Source organism: Physella acuta, unplaced genomic scaffold (genome assembly GCF_028476545.2).
Source record: "Physella acuta isolate Inbredline_101_S28 unplaced genomic scaffold, ASM2847654v3 ptg000519l, whole genome shotgun sequence".
In the NCBI taxonomy this organism is placed as follows: Eukaryota; Metazoa; Mollusca; class Gastropoda; family Physidae; genus Physella; species Physella acuta.
In genome coordinates this window covers 526,440-542,795 of record NW_026732038.1, presented here as the reverse complement: position 1 = coordinate 542,795, position 16,356 = coordinate 526,440, and the positions used below count along the sequence as shown (strand labels likewise).

At 39.5% G+C, this 16,356-nt stretch overlaps 1 protein-coding gene across 6 annotated transcripts in view; it reads left to right on the top strand.

Annotated features, from left to right (window-relative positions):
• The window catches only part of LOC131945020 (mucin-5AC), a 50,987-nt gene that overhangs the window by 26,368 nt on the left and 8,263 nt on the right, over positions 1–16,356 (top strand). For 5 of the 6 annotated variants that reach the window (XM_059305970.1, XM_059305972.1, XM_059305966.1 and 2 more), the window contains exons 2-7: positions 1,190–1,567; positions 11,015–11,132; positions 11,857–14,274; positions 15,251–15,304; positions 15,692–15,762; positions 16,051–16,191. In XM_059305970.1, the coding sequence (XP_059161953.1) occupies positions 1,523–1,567; positions 11,015–11,132; positions 11,857–14,274; positions 15,251–15,304; positions 15,692–15,762; positions 16,051–16,191 (2,847 nt within the window). In that variant the 5' untranslated portion in view covers positions 1,190–1,522. Of the gene's footprint in view, positions 1–766; positions 924–1,189; positions 1,568–11,014; positions 11,133–11,856; positions 14,275–15,250; positions 15,305–15,691; positions 15,763–16,050; positions 16,192–16,356 lie in introns of those variants that run through there. The other variant, XM_059305968.1, reaches the window with a different exon arrangement.

Genomic DNA, 16,356 nt, shown 5'->3' with positions numbered 1-16,356 from the left:
AAAGTACACTGCTCGCCTCCCTCCTTACGACGACACGAATCCGTGGATGTCCATCGCCGTAGGTCTAACGGAAGAGAAACCTCAGGCAGTGTCAGATGTGCAACTCTTGTATAACTTCATTCATATCAGGTCGCGTATATCTGGGCTGTTCTCAATGTCATTTCAAGGACACCGAAAGGGATGTTCGCACTTTACAAACATGACAATGTTTGTTTTTTGTATTATACTTTGTTTGATAACTATTTATTGAAGGGCTACAGACAGGCAATAAAGCCCATATGCCATAAAGACAATTCTTATAAAACATCATGGTTCATATAGCCACATACAGGATCACGAGCCTTGCACACACCAAATTCACACATACACATACACCCCCACCCACCAGACGTCAGCTAATTTTGCATGACAAAAAAATCATTTAACCGATATCGCTGTGTTGCTATTTAGAAGCTTTGTGGCGAAACGAATCAAACAACGATTAGCAAGGGAAACCTTTTGAAAGACAAACCGCACACAGCAATGGAACTCTTCTGGAATTGTTTAGGGCGACAAGACTAGCAATCGTCCCGTTCTAAAGTTTGGTCACGCGTCAGTAACTTCATTCATGGTAAAAGTATAAAGCCGTCAAAAATTGTATTCAGATTAAAGTATTAAAGTCGTCATAAGTCGTCAAAATCTGTTATAAAGCCGGGCGCTAACAAACACAAGATTCTAGTATTGCAGGAAAAACGTACTTTGTATCTTAACGCCCAAACGAGAGGAAGGTAGCCAGTCAATAGTCGCTCTTTAAAAACATTAATTCTAATTGCCGTAAAGCTGTAACGAACGAAATAATATTATTCCACATGCAACATGAACATCGCTACTGAATTAATTCTTCATTCGAATTTAGATCTAGCTGAAACTTTCAAATGAATGTGGTAGTATTTTTTACTTTTTACGATTGTGGGTTTTGTGTTAGAGACGAGAATTATACCACAATTATTTCTGTTAAATAAATAGCATATTGTCCATTTTTAAAGTTAAAAAATAATTCCAACGTATTTTGAGTTTAAGCATTGTGTCAGTATTTTGATGAGTTGTGCTTCGTTACGATTTCAGACAATGTTGGTCAGCATCGAGTGAGAAAATGTAAACTCAAATGTACTATTTAAATAACTAATCTTAAGTTTCTTTTTTTTTTTAGATATGCGGGAGAACGGCAGTTGAAAGACACAGAGTGGGCTGTAGTGATCTCCACCCGGCAGAGAAATTAGTGCGTACACGAAAGGATTATTGGAGTATTTTTCAGTCAAGGATCAATTTTTTAAAGTGAATTTTCGGTCAAGTGTGACTAGTGCCGGATTTAGTGATTGTATTTTATCCAAAGTTGGATAGTATTTTTGTGGATAATTTACAGCTGGATTAATGTGAATAATGCAAATTTGGAAATAATTCATGTGGATGATTTAAAAAGAAATCTGAAGTCTGTGATAATAATTGAGAGAGAAGTAACTGCTACAGAAGAATATTTTTTAAAATGAAGAGTCTGTGTTTTCTCTATGTTGTTTCTTCATTCATTTTGGTAAGTTTTGTAATGCTATTATTTTTAACCGTTAAATCGTTTCACTTAGTGTATGCCCATAGGTTACTTCGAGATATTTTAAAACTTAATTGTAATTAATTATTTCGTCTACATCGAACCAGATTGTAATAACGCTAACAGGTTATTGCTGGTCAGAAAAAAAATCCTATATTTACACATCCGCAAAAAAAACGGGATCGTTTGTAGAAAGCTGTCATTAATCAAGTCACCATGACTCAACGACGTCAGTATTTCCAAACTGGAATCTAATTAACTTCAGCTGTAAATTATTATTCAAATAATAAACCCGGAAATTGTGCTTGTCAAAATCCCGGTCAGGCATGGGACTAGTTGCTAGTAAACAACGAATAAGATCGGTGACAGGAAATGGACTTTTTTTCATAATTTTATTCAACCAGACACTATTAAGGCACATAATTCCGCTTATCGCGATAAGAGTTGTACAAGAATTTAAGGACACGTTTTCCTATCTTTTTATATTTAAACAGTCTGCTGATAAACTCACTTTAGACCAGTTCTTGTGTTTTAAAAAAAATAACGGGGACAAATTTGAGAGATAACATTTGCATGAAATTCGTTCTGTGACCTACTTTAGTTTAACGTTTTTTTAAAACTCCGAAACGTCGAAAGACGTCAAGCGTCGTTATTATTTAAATTACGTCAAACAGATTTATTAGTTCGCATAAATTAATTATTAAACGAATAAATAATGAACGGGAAACTGTTTCTTTTACTTCCGGAAAAAAAGTTATTTTTAGAATATATATAAAAGCATCAGAAGAGGATGAAGATGTATGATAAGTCAAATAGGGTGGGGGTTGGGGTTACGCAAACTAGCTAGGTTTAAGGGGGACTTCAAAGTAATTTATGACCCCATAAAGTATTTAAAAGATGCGAGAGACAGAGCCGGGAGCTTCCATGTTAAGTCTCGTGTAGTGTAACGAGATATCATTTCGGGTCGTTGGTGACTGGTGGGTCTGACCTTAACTTTTGACCTCGTGACCTTTTCTTTAGAAATTATTGAAAGCGTGGAAAACAGGCACTAAATGGTACTTAGTTCCTCGCTAGAAATAATAATTTTGGAGTGGGAGGGGGATGTTGTAGAGGGGGGGGGGGGGTCGACTGAACACAGTGACCAACACAGGTTGGCGAGACTTGTGGCCAGTTTTTGTGTATGCTTATATAACGGGGAAACGCGAGTCTGTCGCACCAAACACACCCGATCTTAACAACTTAGTAAACATGTCCGTCAATAACTGTTATGTTTTGTTTGTTTTTAATTCTTTTTAAAAATACTTTTGCGCAGCATTTATTTCAGGCATTTCTTGAGGGGGGGGGGGGACGACGAAATAGAATAAAAATAAAATATTTAAAATATATACTTCAACCTGTTTCCGCCACGCCACCCCCCCCCCCCCCCCCACCTCCTCAGGAGAAAAAATGTCAGAATGAAACACTAATAAGCTCTGCATAAATATACCTGGCATTTTAATATTAAGTCCTGGGACCATTAGCCGTGATGGGTAGGTCCAACATGACTTATTGTATAAAGGACAAATGATCTCAGGACAAATGATCTCAGACAAAATATCTCAGACAAAATATCTCACGGACAAATGATCTCAGGACAAATGATCTCAGGACAAATGATCTCAAGGACAAATGATCTCACGGACAAAAGATACCAGGACAAAATATATCAGGACAAATGATACCACAGACAATTGATCCCAGACAAAATATCTCAGACAAAATATCTCATACCTAAATTTTAAAAGTGTAGTTGATGATTTTAGCTGATCTGAAATATTTTTTTTTTATTGATTGTCATATGGTTTTGTTTATTATGTTTTAATATTGTTTATAGGCCTTTATAATAATTGTAAGAAAAGTTTGGCGTATAAATGTGTCATATTGCACTAAACATTTTAAAGTTAGTATTAGTAATATAGTATACGAAGATTAAAGATTTTTTCGATAGACAGCGTAGGTTAGCTTGCCAAACATGAGACAATCCTACCACGTCAGGTGGACGAAACTATATCAAAGGGGATGAAATAACAATAAAGACACCTTCTTATCAAGGTGGCCGCCTTCTTTGATGGCAGAGACATGCCTTGAGGGAAAAACCTCCGCTCTCCATGGACAATACAACTAGCATCAACAGTCAATAGCTATGCGACGGTCACACCTTAGTGATCAGGTCACCGCGGAGCTAAGTTTGTCGTAGTGTGCATCAAACAAAGCAGTATTATTGGTGATTACTAAGTTATGGCCTCTTTCAGAAAGGTTTTAGGACACTAGTTTCTGGTGAATTTATGTTTGCAATAAGCAGGCAAAGAGATTTGGAAATGTGAAATTAGGACATGTCTAGCAAGAGTTCACACAATAGATTATAACATAGTATTACGAACCTGAAAACCCATTCACATTTTTGAAAACTATTTCGCGTGTTTTGAACCTTAATGTTGTATAACAACCATTACTTTATTTGCTTTATACATTATCATTTATTATACCTTTCAGGCTAAAGGAGTAAGTTTGTTATAATTATTACTATTTCGAATCAATTGCTTCGACAAAGTTTAATAAATCTTTTGATGGTTTGTTAGGTTTAACAAATTCATTTTATTCACAATTATTATGCATAAAAAGAGTAAACAAACCGATATTAACAGTCAATTAAAAAAAGTTCAAATTAACTAAAATCATCGTACATACTATTAAAATTTCCCAGTGAGATATTTTGTCTGAGATATTTTGTCTGAGATCATTTGTCCATGATATCATTTGTCCTGATATATTTTGTCCTGGTATCTTTTGTCCGTGAGATCATTTGTCCTTGAGATCATTTGTCCTGAGATCATTTGTCCTGAGATCATTTGTCCGTGAGATATTTTGTCTGAGATATTTTGTCTGAGATCATTTGTCCTGAGATCATTTGTCATGGAACCGTATAAAGCCACCGGGCACTTGCGTCTTGTAATTATAGAGCCCAGTCAGTTCTGGTGGGTACCCGACACGTTCAAATAACGTCTCTGTGCTAACTCAGCTCTCGTGGGTACCCGGCGCGTTCAAATAACGTCTCTGTGCTAACTCAGCTCTGGTGTGTATCAGACATTTGCATGTGGCCCTCAGCTCTAATAGTTACTTGTTATAATTTATAACTACAGTTGAACTACAATAAACCTGCGTGTTGTAATTTACGTGTGCCCCTCTGTCCACTTCTATTGACTGCCACGTCGTATAAAAAGGGGAATTCTTTTTTTCGAATGCTTGACTACAGTAATTTTCACAGGTAATGTGTTTGCTTACCAAAGCATTGTTTTTTTTAATTACTTGAACTAAAAGAAACAACCTGTTAAAAGTGTACACAGATGTCGGTCACAAACCGGATAATTAAAAAGTGTTTCCGGTGATTTTTCTTTTTTAAAAAAAAGCGAAACAAAAATAGTTATCCCATGTTGAGCTTTGATGGATTTTAGAACTCAAAGGGTCTACATCGCACATTTGTCAGGAAGTTGTCATACCATGAGACCACGTTGACGCATGAAGATATATTATAACCTCTGACCTTACAGCAGGTCACAGGGTCACTTATCACCGAGCTTTGCCCCATAAGCTAATTAATTTTAAAATGCAAAATTTGAGGTCATGAGACGTGGGAGAAGTGGGACATGTAGACCAGGGGAAGGGGGGGGGGGAGTGGAGGGGGGGGGAGGAAGTTGCATTTCCGTCTCTCGCTACCTGTTGAGTTCATTTTTACAGATGTGTAAAGCTAGCTACTAGCAACTCGTATGAGCCAGCGCTAAGCTACTGGTGAGGCGGGAAGTTGTTGTACCGCTGGGTGGGGGTGGGGATGGGGATAAGTAGGAAAGTTGTTCAACTGGGTGGGGGTGGGGATAAGTAGGAAAGTTGACTTATGACTGGGAGAGGGGCGGTAAAAGGTAGAGGAGTTGACTTGCCAATGGAGAAAATAAGTAAGCGAGTTGATTTAAAGCAGAGAAGAAAAATAGAAAGCTGACTTACAGCACAGAATAAAGCTGACTTACAGCAGAGAAGAAAAATAGAAAGCTGACTTAAAGCAGAGAAGACAGTTAAGATAAGAAATCTGACGTAAAGAAGGAAAGAAAGAGAGTTGACTTACACTACAGCTGAGGGTGACGAAGACAGGATTAAGCTGTCAGGGTCAGGCGATACCAGTACATCAATTACAAAGATTACGGACTTGATTTTGATTAATTTCTAATTAACCCTATGACAAATGTCTAGGGCAGGGCAACATTCCTCGTTTACCTTATTAGTGAAGGGGAAACAACTCGCGTCGTAACTTATCCGAGATCTCATGAGAAACACGCGGCACTAGATCTAAGTCTACTTGCCTAGTGGCGGGAATACTTTGTTTACCCCCCCCCCCCCTCCCAAAATATTAGATCTTACATGGTTGAGTAGTTGACTTCATAGACTCTTATCGAAATCTTGAGGGGGGGGGGGGGGGTGCAAATCGAAAAGTTTGTCCCCGTGCGCCGGGAAGGGTCGCTACGCCTCTGCAAGGAATATTAAAATTATCTGCATAGATCTATAAAGTGCTGCGAAAAAATTTTGTTTACCAAAACATCATTAGAGAGAATAAATATATTAAAATATAATTTATATATATAAACAACGATATTACAATTATGACACCCCCCCCCCCCAACCCCTCACTGTAAAGTGATTCTTTAAAAAAAAATATTTCTCTTTCTCAATCCCAACCTCTAAGCTTGTCAAAATGCAGAATCTCCAATTAAAAAATCAGTGTCTTCTATCCAAACTCCAGCCTTGCACGTCACTTCCGCTTGTAAAACTGATAGATGTTGTCACTTCAAGAACTTCACGTCGCTGTAATATCTTTATCACAGTGTATTTTGTTACACTTGAAATACTTTAAAGCCCCAGGTGACAATGGATCGTCTATCTATTTACAAGCATAAATAACTCGATGTCTAAGCATGAATGGCTTTATGTGGCAGTGTGTGTGAAGAGACAGAAATAAACGTGTAAAGAAAACACCAAAACTAGTTGGCGATGGTTCAGCTTTTTTTGACACGGAGTTTCTTAGATTTTAGGCATGGAGAGCGTAACATGGAGATTTTAGGCATAGGGAGCTTGACATGGAGATTTTTAACATGGAGCTCAAGAGGAGATAGATAGCTTAAATTTTAATTTTCAAACCCACCCCACCCCACCACAAGGCTTTTAAGTCGTATAAGAAGAAATAATATATGAAGATTAATAGCCACCGTTTGAATACACGAGACAGGTTTTGATCTAGTTTTAGGCTCAGGTTTGATAGGGTTTTGTGAATAGCCTGCATTCAGCAACTGTAATTTATGCAGGAGTGGGTAACAAATTAAGCCACGATCTTTCCGCGTTAAGACTTTCTAAACAAGTCAATAAATCAAATTAAAATCTAAACAAGACTTTGCAGAGGCGTAGCGAGGGGGGGGGGGGTGCCTACAGCACCGGGTGACACCTTTCGGGGGGGGGGTGACACCAAGGCAAAAATAGCTAAATATATTTATAGCCCAATACAAATCGTTAGTATTATCTGAGCACAGTTTAAAACAATCTCCGCGGGGGTGACGATGGGGGGGGGGGGGGAAGAGTTACATCAACTCAACGATGCAATATATATGTGCCTGAGGAAAACGGTTTGGCTGATAATCGTAATAAGCTATATGTTAATCCATGTATGGGGGGGGAGGGTAAAAAAATTATATACATCCAATAGAAATTATTTTTTGAATGCATATACACATGCGTATACACGTACTTACAAGTGTATATGGAATATATATATATATATATATATATATATATATATATATATATATATATATATATATATATATATATATATATATATATATATATTCTTACGGGGGGGGGGGTGACACCATGAGGTGCCGCACCAGGTGACATCCGCCCTCGCTACGCCACTGAGACTTTGTGTAAGGTATGACATAAGTAACGCAACGGTTACACGTTGTATAGTTGAGCTGCGCAGTGGATGCTGGGATGTGTTTCCTTACAGATGGAACAGGAACCGGAACTCATTCCCCCCCCCCCCCACCCCCTCACCCCGGAGCTGTTTAGTCAATAACACTTGGCCTAGACATAGTACCAAACTGCCCTTACTTGTCCTACCAACGGACTAGGTAAATGTTATTTTAACCTTTGAACTCGCCAAATAATCACTTCAAATAAATTAGCGCCACATTGGCTTAGTCGATCCTCCATCTCCCTGTAGAGCAGAGTTAGCCAGAATAGATTGTACGTCGGTTGTGGACTGGATAGAGTTAGCCAGCATAGATTGTACGTCGGTTGTGGACTGGACCACTGTAGAATAGAATTAGCCAGAATAGATTAAGGCTGTGAGATATTGGGAATAAAACTACTCAGTTAAAATGTGATACAGTTATTAAAACATCTGGTTTAGCAATAATGACGTGTAATCTATAGAGATATGTATAATTTATCATGTCGGGAGATTTGGTAAGTTTTTTCCTCAGTGGAATAGCTATGGGCGATTTTTAAAAATATTTAAGTAATGGATGGGGGAGGGGGAAAATTAAAAGTAAGCGAGGGTGGGTGAGCGAATGGTTGATAGCCTGAAATTCCCGGGTTCAAACCCCCGGGCAAAGCAGGCTCATTAGCTGGGGACAGCAAACCATCTAAGAGAGATAATTTAAATATTGAATAGGAGTGGAGTCCCTTAGGCACTAGGATTCTCAACCCTGGTTTCCCTCAGGCAGCCTCTGCAAACCAAGTTGGTACAAAACGGTAGTTTGGACTCTATCAAGTTCCAGTGGGGTATCACGATGCACGGGCAACCCCTGACTCTTCATCTACAAGCCATGATGATTTCACTTATCTGGGCGCATCCATTGTCTCCCAAGACAAAAATAAACCATTTCGTTTTTTTTCTAAACACCGATATGAGGTTTTTTTCGTCTCTGTTATGTACATATTTAGATGGGAAATTTTTAATAACCGAACGAGTAATCTCGATGTAAAAAATAACAGTTATAGTAAATATATATATATATATATATATATATATATATATATATATATATATATATATATATAAAGTACAGTACGACCGACAAAAGTACATCATCTTACGTCACTAGGTACTAAACTTGTCAAAGTGCGATAGACATGAGTGCATCATCTTACGTCAATTGGCTGCTAAACCTTTCAAAAAGCGACCAACACAAATAACATTATACTCAACCAAATTATCAAACAGAAAACTTAATTACAAGAAGTAGAATCTAGGATTGGTTCTCTAAATTATCTCGTTTTGATCTAACAGAGCCTGATCACTGTAAGTGATTTAAAACCTGAAATAGTTTCTATATTACTCTTCTTTCTACAAATATGCCAGAATGTGGGGCCGCATACATTATCATCACAATCTTTCAAAACTAGACCGAAACAATGGTAATAGCCACCTCAATATTCACGCAAGTTTTTCAGTGGCAAGCAGTGACGGGGGGCCTCGGAACTAAAGATTGTGTCCCTTGTTTCGGTGTGGCCAGATACGCGCACGAATAATGAGGCCAAAATTATTCTAAAGGTTCATGCTGTCGATAAGTTTAAATGTTGTTTAAATTAAAGATAATTATTTTTTTGTTTATGAAAAATATTATCAAGAATATTATTTCCATTAGATATTGTTTGCACTTTAAGATAACAAAGACAATTAAAAGATAAACATCGCCATATTAGCATGCGGATTAAATTACCACCTGAAACGGAAACGGAAGTTTATGCTGCCATGAGACAAGCGTTAATCTCCCCAGCCTTTTATTTGTCTACTCACCTCTTTCTCTATCCCATTATCTAACAACCCATTTCCATGATTACCCTTTCCCTAACTGTGTACCTTACTCATTGGCGTCACTAGGTATGGTGTTACTCGGTGCGTAATGGAGGGTGTCACCCCACCCCTCCAACAGTTTTGTATTTTTGGTTTGGGTGTAGCTCTAACCCCCCCCCCCCTACTACACACACACACACGCCAAATATTTTATTATTTTAATGAAATAAAACATTGTTCTAACTGTAAATTTTTACGATTTTTCGACATGGTGTCACCCCATTAAAAGTATCACCACGAACCGCTCCCTCGCCTTGTGACGCTACTGACCTTACTTCACTATCCACTCATCACTTTAAATACTAATTTCTCTTCATTAGTAAAACTCACATTTTGTGGAATCTTTAACTTCCCCCGTCTGTAATATTCCCTATCTGTAACATTCTGTAAAATCTCTCATCTGTAACATCGCTCAATTGTACAGTAATATTCCCTATCTGTAACATTCTGTAAAATCTCTCATCTGTAACATCGCTCAATTGTACAGTAATATTCCCTATCTGTAACATTCAGTTAAATTCCTTATCTACAACATCGCTCAATTGTACAGTAATATTCCCTATCTGTAACATTCAGTTAAATTCCTTATCTACAACATCGCTCAATTGTACAGAAATATTCCTATCTCTAACATCCACCTCTGTAATATTCCCCATCCGTTGACCTACCCCCGAGCTGTTTATTACAGACAACAGTAAACCCTAAGTGATGCTTCCTCTAACAACATAAATTACACTTACATCAAGTTTACTTTAGCGTGTAAACTTTACCCGCCGCACGTGATTGTGAGCATTACTAGAGTCGGCCCGATGTTTACCGATGTTTACCGAACATGTCGTGCGGCAGGAGAGAGACGTTGCCAAGATGTTTCTTCCTGCTCCAGATGTGTTTATTTGCGGAGCGTCGCAATGTATCATCCGCATGAGGCCTGGAATAATACATTTGAAAATGTTTGTGTAGAGATCAGCAAGAGGCGTCATAACGATTAAAACAGTTCCTGGTGTTACATTATGACATTGTCGTTGATATTTTTTTCTGAGTTAATAGTAAACACACGAGAAAAAGAAAATACTGTTGCCATTTGATTTTTTTAAACGTGATAATCAAGATCTATACCTAACTCGAAACTAACAATAAACAAAAATATGCCGAAGAACTGTCATTTCTCTAGCTGCCCCTTGATTAAAAGAATAATAATTGAATGTTTTTAAAATCACACTTCTGACATAATTTACAGTAAACTGGCAACACCCGTCAATACAGACTACACTGTGTTCTGATTTCTTGTAAAAGTACGACTCTTTAGCTTTGATTTCAGTTACTGGATGGAGGGTGGGTTTTAAAAGACGTCGTACACAGTCGTATGGAAGAGGCAACTGCAGTAGTTTGTCTCGAACTCAACCATTTGTTGTCCGTTTTGTTGAATGTGTTTACTGTCAGTCCAGTGGTATAGAGAAGCACGTGTTGTTAGCTAACCTATTGTGTTGATGTTGCAGACAGTATCAAGTTTCCCCTACGATACCTGTATATGTGATGCTGGGTCTTACCTGAAGGAGGACTGCGTCCCCGGTGCTAAACCTAAGTGTGAGCAGTGCAGCTTTGGGACATTTACAGGTGAGTGGGGTTCGTTTTACTTGAACCCATGCGCAGGCCATTGGTTGGATTATTATCGGAAACTTATTTTCATTCAGTCAAGTTTTATTTCATCACTTTGATTAACCGTGGGTCATTTATATTTTATATGGACACAACCACGCCTATAAAGTGGACACGGGTTTAAGTGATTCCCTTAAACTGGGTCTATGAAGCAGAAGAGGCGTAGCGACCCTTCCCGGCGCCCGGGGACAAACTTTCGATTTGCACCCCCCCCCCTCGAACTTTTCATTTGCACCCCCCCCTCAAACTTAAGATTTGCACCCCCCCTTCGAACTTTTTATTTGCACCCCCCTCAAACTTTCAATTTGCCCCCCCCCTAAGGTCGGCGCCCGGGGAATATGTCCCCCCCCCGCCCCCCCCCCCCCCGCTACGCCTCTGCTATGAAGCTCCAGCCACTTTCACCTCACTTTCTACTGAACGCTTCCATGTTTATTAAGCCAATTTCACTTTGAAATATGTGTTGGTGAGAATCTATCTTAAAACCCCACAACTTGTAAAGAGTAGTTACCTATATATATATATATATATATATATATATATATATATATATATATATATATATATATATATATATATATATATATATATATATATATATATATATATATATATATATATTGAAAATAATTGAAGGTGTAAAATTAGATGGTATAGTTAAGTTTTTTGATTTTGTATTTTTCAGAAAACGCCAATAAAGAACAACAGTGTACAATATGCTCCATTTGCCCAGTGCAAACGTACGCAGCCCTACCATGTTCGACCTCTAAAGACACGGTGTGTGTGCCGTGTTCGAAACCACCAGCTAAAAAGTCAGAGTCCTTCCTTCTCAGCTGCGGAGATGAATGGGGCGAGCTTATGCAGAAGGACGAGCCGGTGGGGTTTGGTGAGGGGGAGGACGCCTCGCACCAGACTGAGAAACCTGCAAGTGATGGGGAGAACCAACAAGAGGATGGTGCGGGGAAAAACGAAGAAGGGGACTCGGGAACTGAGGAAGGGGGAACCAGCAAATCTGATGACTCTGAAAAACATGATGGAGATAAACATGAAGCTGCTGCAGGAGGGAAACCTGTTGATGGAACTGTAAAGTCTGACGCTGATGGTGAAAAGCAGGGTGCTAATGACGCTGAGAAACAAAATGCGGATGACGCAGAGAAGCAAAATGGTGATGACGCAGAAAAAACAGAAGTTGGTGACGCAGAAAAACCAGGTGATGATGAAGCAGAAAAACCAGGTGCTGGTGACGCAGACAAACCCGAAGTTGGTGACGCAGAAAAACCAGAAGTCGGTGACGCAGAAAAACCAGAAGTCGGTGACGCAGAAAAACCAGATGTTATTGACATAGGAAAGCAAGATGATGATGACGCAGAAAAACCAGATGCTGGTGACGCAGAAAAACAAGATGCTGGTGACGCAGAAAAACAAGATGCTGGTGACGCAGAAAAACCAGATGCTGGTGACGCAGAAAAACCAGATGCTGGTGACGCAGAAAAACAAGTTGACGATGACGCAGGAAAGCAAGATGATAATGACGCAGGAAAGCCAGAAGTTGACTCAGAAAAACAAGGTGATGATGACGCAGAAAAAACGAATGCTGATGACGCAGACAAACCCGAAGTTGGTGACGCAGAAAAGTCAGGGGTTGGTGACGCAGAAAAGCAGGAAACCAGCGATGACGAAAAAGATTTAGATGACGCGAAGGCAAATACTGATCTAACAAACACAAATTCTAATGACAAATCCCACGCTGAGTCCACCACAACGAACCCTGATAAAACAGATGACAAAGACAGCTCTAACACTGTGGCCGAAGAAGCAGCCAATGACAACAAAGATCCCGAGGCAAGTGAAAATTTAGTAGATACAGAGATGGACAAAGACACCGCCCACAAAACAACTGAATCTCCAGCTCCTCTTGGGATGGTGGACGGAGATGAAGAAGGCGATGTGGAATTAATACCAGAAGTTGGAAAGGTATTAGAAAGTCAGGACGGCGAGGACACGAAGACAACAACAACCGCTTCCAGTGAAGATGAAAAGTCTTCGACAACTACAGTCAGCAGTCAGGTCGAGGAAACACATTTAAAAGATGCAGACACCAAAGAAGATACCACCGCTGGTCCAGAAGGTGGGGAAGCTGTGGTGGTAGCAACGGAGCAGACGACTACACCAAAAGAAACGGAAAGCTCTACCGCAGAGGAACATGCAGGAGCAGACGCCGGAGTATTACATGAGCATGAACCCAACCTTAGCACTGCAGCCCCTGCTTCAGATGACTCAACCCCAACCACATCTCCTGACGTTGATTCCGTCACATCCTCTACCGCCACAGAAGAAAACGCCCCAGCTTCTGCAGACGTCACATCCACTCCCTCACCAGACGACACAACAACTGAAGGTGAATCTGAAGTTCACATTGGCCTCCCTGCAGCAGCAGAAACAACAGCAGAACCACCTTCCAGCACCACAACGGAACCAGGTGCCACTGACAACCCGCTAGAAACAACTACACCAGAGGCGGAAACAACGGTGGCGGAGACGACAGAACCAGTTGAAGCTGTTGTACAAGAGCTAGAAAAAACAACCCCAAGCCCTGACACTACAACCGGAAGTGAAGCGGTCGACATCGGACGTCTACATACAGCCGACAATGCTACTGATTTAGATACGACGGCCCAGCCGGATACTGACACCAGTACTCATAGTGCTGAGAATTCAACCGAAACTGAGTTACCACTAGCAGCTGGTGTGCACGAGCTGGACCACGTGACCACAGCTAATCCAGAGAACACAACAGACTCGAATGATACTTTCATGGTTGGCAGTAAAATTGGTGCAGCGATTGAAGAGAGTACGACTGAGCCGCCGTCAACGGGTGATTACGATACAACAACCATAGCTCCCTCCACTGAAACGCCATCTGTTGCCTCCTCGACTGAAGCGCCATCTGTTGCCCCCTCGACTGAAGAGACATCTACAGTGACTGGGCCGCCAGTGAGCGATAACTCCGCGGACAATGAATACACAGTTGAAGTAGTTGTCATTCCAAGCACAACACAGAAATACATACACTTGTTTGATCTTGAGTCGACATCGGATTCAGGTAATTAAAAATATAGAGAGTCAAACTTTGAATGTGTCAGCTCCCTATCCCCCCCCCCCCCCATACACACACCGTTTAATTCTTGCAACAGATGATATGCAATTTTAAAAGTACAACATTATAGACTAATCAGGGATTAATCAGGGATTAATGACAGAATAATTAGTCATTTGTAATTACCTGACTTTTCCCAAAAGACACGATTAAACTATCCAATATCTCATTAATTTTTAATTTTTTTTTTTTTTTTTTTTTTTTTTTTTTGCGACTTGAGAAAAGTTTAGTAAAAAAAATGACTCACATTTTGAAAATTTAAATTCAGTTTCTTTGAACCCGATCTAACTTAAAATAATATTTTTAATAGCCAAAACTGTTTTGTTAAATTTAGCACAGTAAACGTTGTGGGTTTTTTTACTTTCTCGTATATACTATATACGAAGTAATCGTGTAAAACAAATATTTTAAAAATCGAGATTTTTGCAAATCTAGACGTTTTACAGCTCCCTAAAACTTAGTTTTGCAATCTTGTCCGTATGTCTGTGTGTGTATGTGTGTGTGTATGTGTGTGTGTGTCTGTGTGTGTTTATTTTAAATGCGTGTCTGAAATATTGGTGCCCACTGGATTTTTGATGGATTTACAAATCGTCGCTAAAACTGGTCTTCACACAATTATGTTTTATTGAATTACTAAAAATCACTTACGTTTTTTAGTATCATTATGCTAATAAGCATTAAAGAAGATTGTGTCATGTGACTTTAACTCCATGACCTCTGTCATAAAGTTCGCAATGTATATTGTCTGATGATGTTCACCCCTGTCTTAAAATTGTGTCACAAATTTTAATCGCTATGACGTACTTCCTCTATGCTAATGTATTAGATAGCACAGATTTATTGCTTTGCATGTCAACATTTGTTTACCGTCTGCTGCAAAATTAACGAAAATAAAATATTATGTACATAATTTATTCCTCAGGGTCAGGTCAAGGATCTTTTGTTGTTAGGAACAGAAGCAGGATCGATCACGATGGTTAGTTTTAGAACTTAAAAACAAACTTTTAGCCTATTTCTATGTGTGGCGTTTATTATCTGACATTTTGTTTACAAGTTAGGCCTGACTTCATTTGTTTCCATTAGACACGCCACTTTAACCCAAAATTTGGGAAAATGTTAAAAAAAACACAGTTTGTGTCTGAATGTATGGACCTCGAGCAAAGATATGAAGATAGGGGTGGTTTTCAACTCTAGGTCTAAGATATTACATACGTTACATCTCATTCAGTTTTTGTTCGTGGGTTCACTGGAAGGGCGTATTTTAAAATGTGTGGTTTTTAGTGAGATTGTATTAAGTTAAGTGAATACCGTCTATACGTTTAGCGCTGGTATAAAAACCGTTTCATCAAATTCTATGCCACAGACACTACAGTGGCTCCCCCTGCAGCCGAAGAATCTACCTCGTCTCCATCAGTCGCAGGCTCGCTGGGCAAGGTAAGCCATTGACCACTGTAGACAGAGTTTCTTCCAGGCATCTCTTCGGGGGAGCCCCCCCCCCCCCCCCGAACGAAATGGAATTTATATAGAAAATATATAATTTTACACGTGTCTGCCACCCCTCCCCCGGAAAATGTTGACCGCCCCTTCCCCTCCCGAAAATATCAAGTCGTCCCCCCCCCCCCGGAGAAAAAAGTCTGGAAGAAACACTGAATGTAGACAGGTGAACTATTGTTACTGTGTAGGCTATACCACTGTTACATACTTCTGATTTGTGCTCGCCAGGAAAAAGAAGATGAAGAGGCGGGCAGAAAGCGGACAGCCATCATTGTTGGAGTCAGCGTTGGAGGCGTGGCTCTTTTCGCGCTTTCACTTTTCGTCGCCAGAAAGTATTGCAGGAAAAGAAAGCAATACAAAGGCATGAAGGTGATTGTTTTAAAATAGTTTGTGGTAATTTTAAATTACGGGGTACTGATTAATTCTGTTTCGTCTTAAGGCATAATTACAATTTTTAGCTTTTTATTTCATTTACTTTAAGGTTAGGCTAGAAGTTAGGTAAGGGTATTAGTGGATGTTGAACGAAAGCAGGGG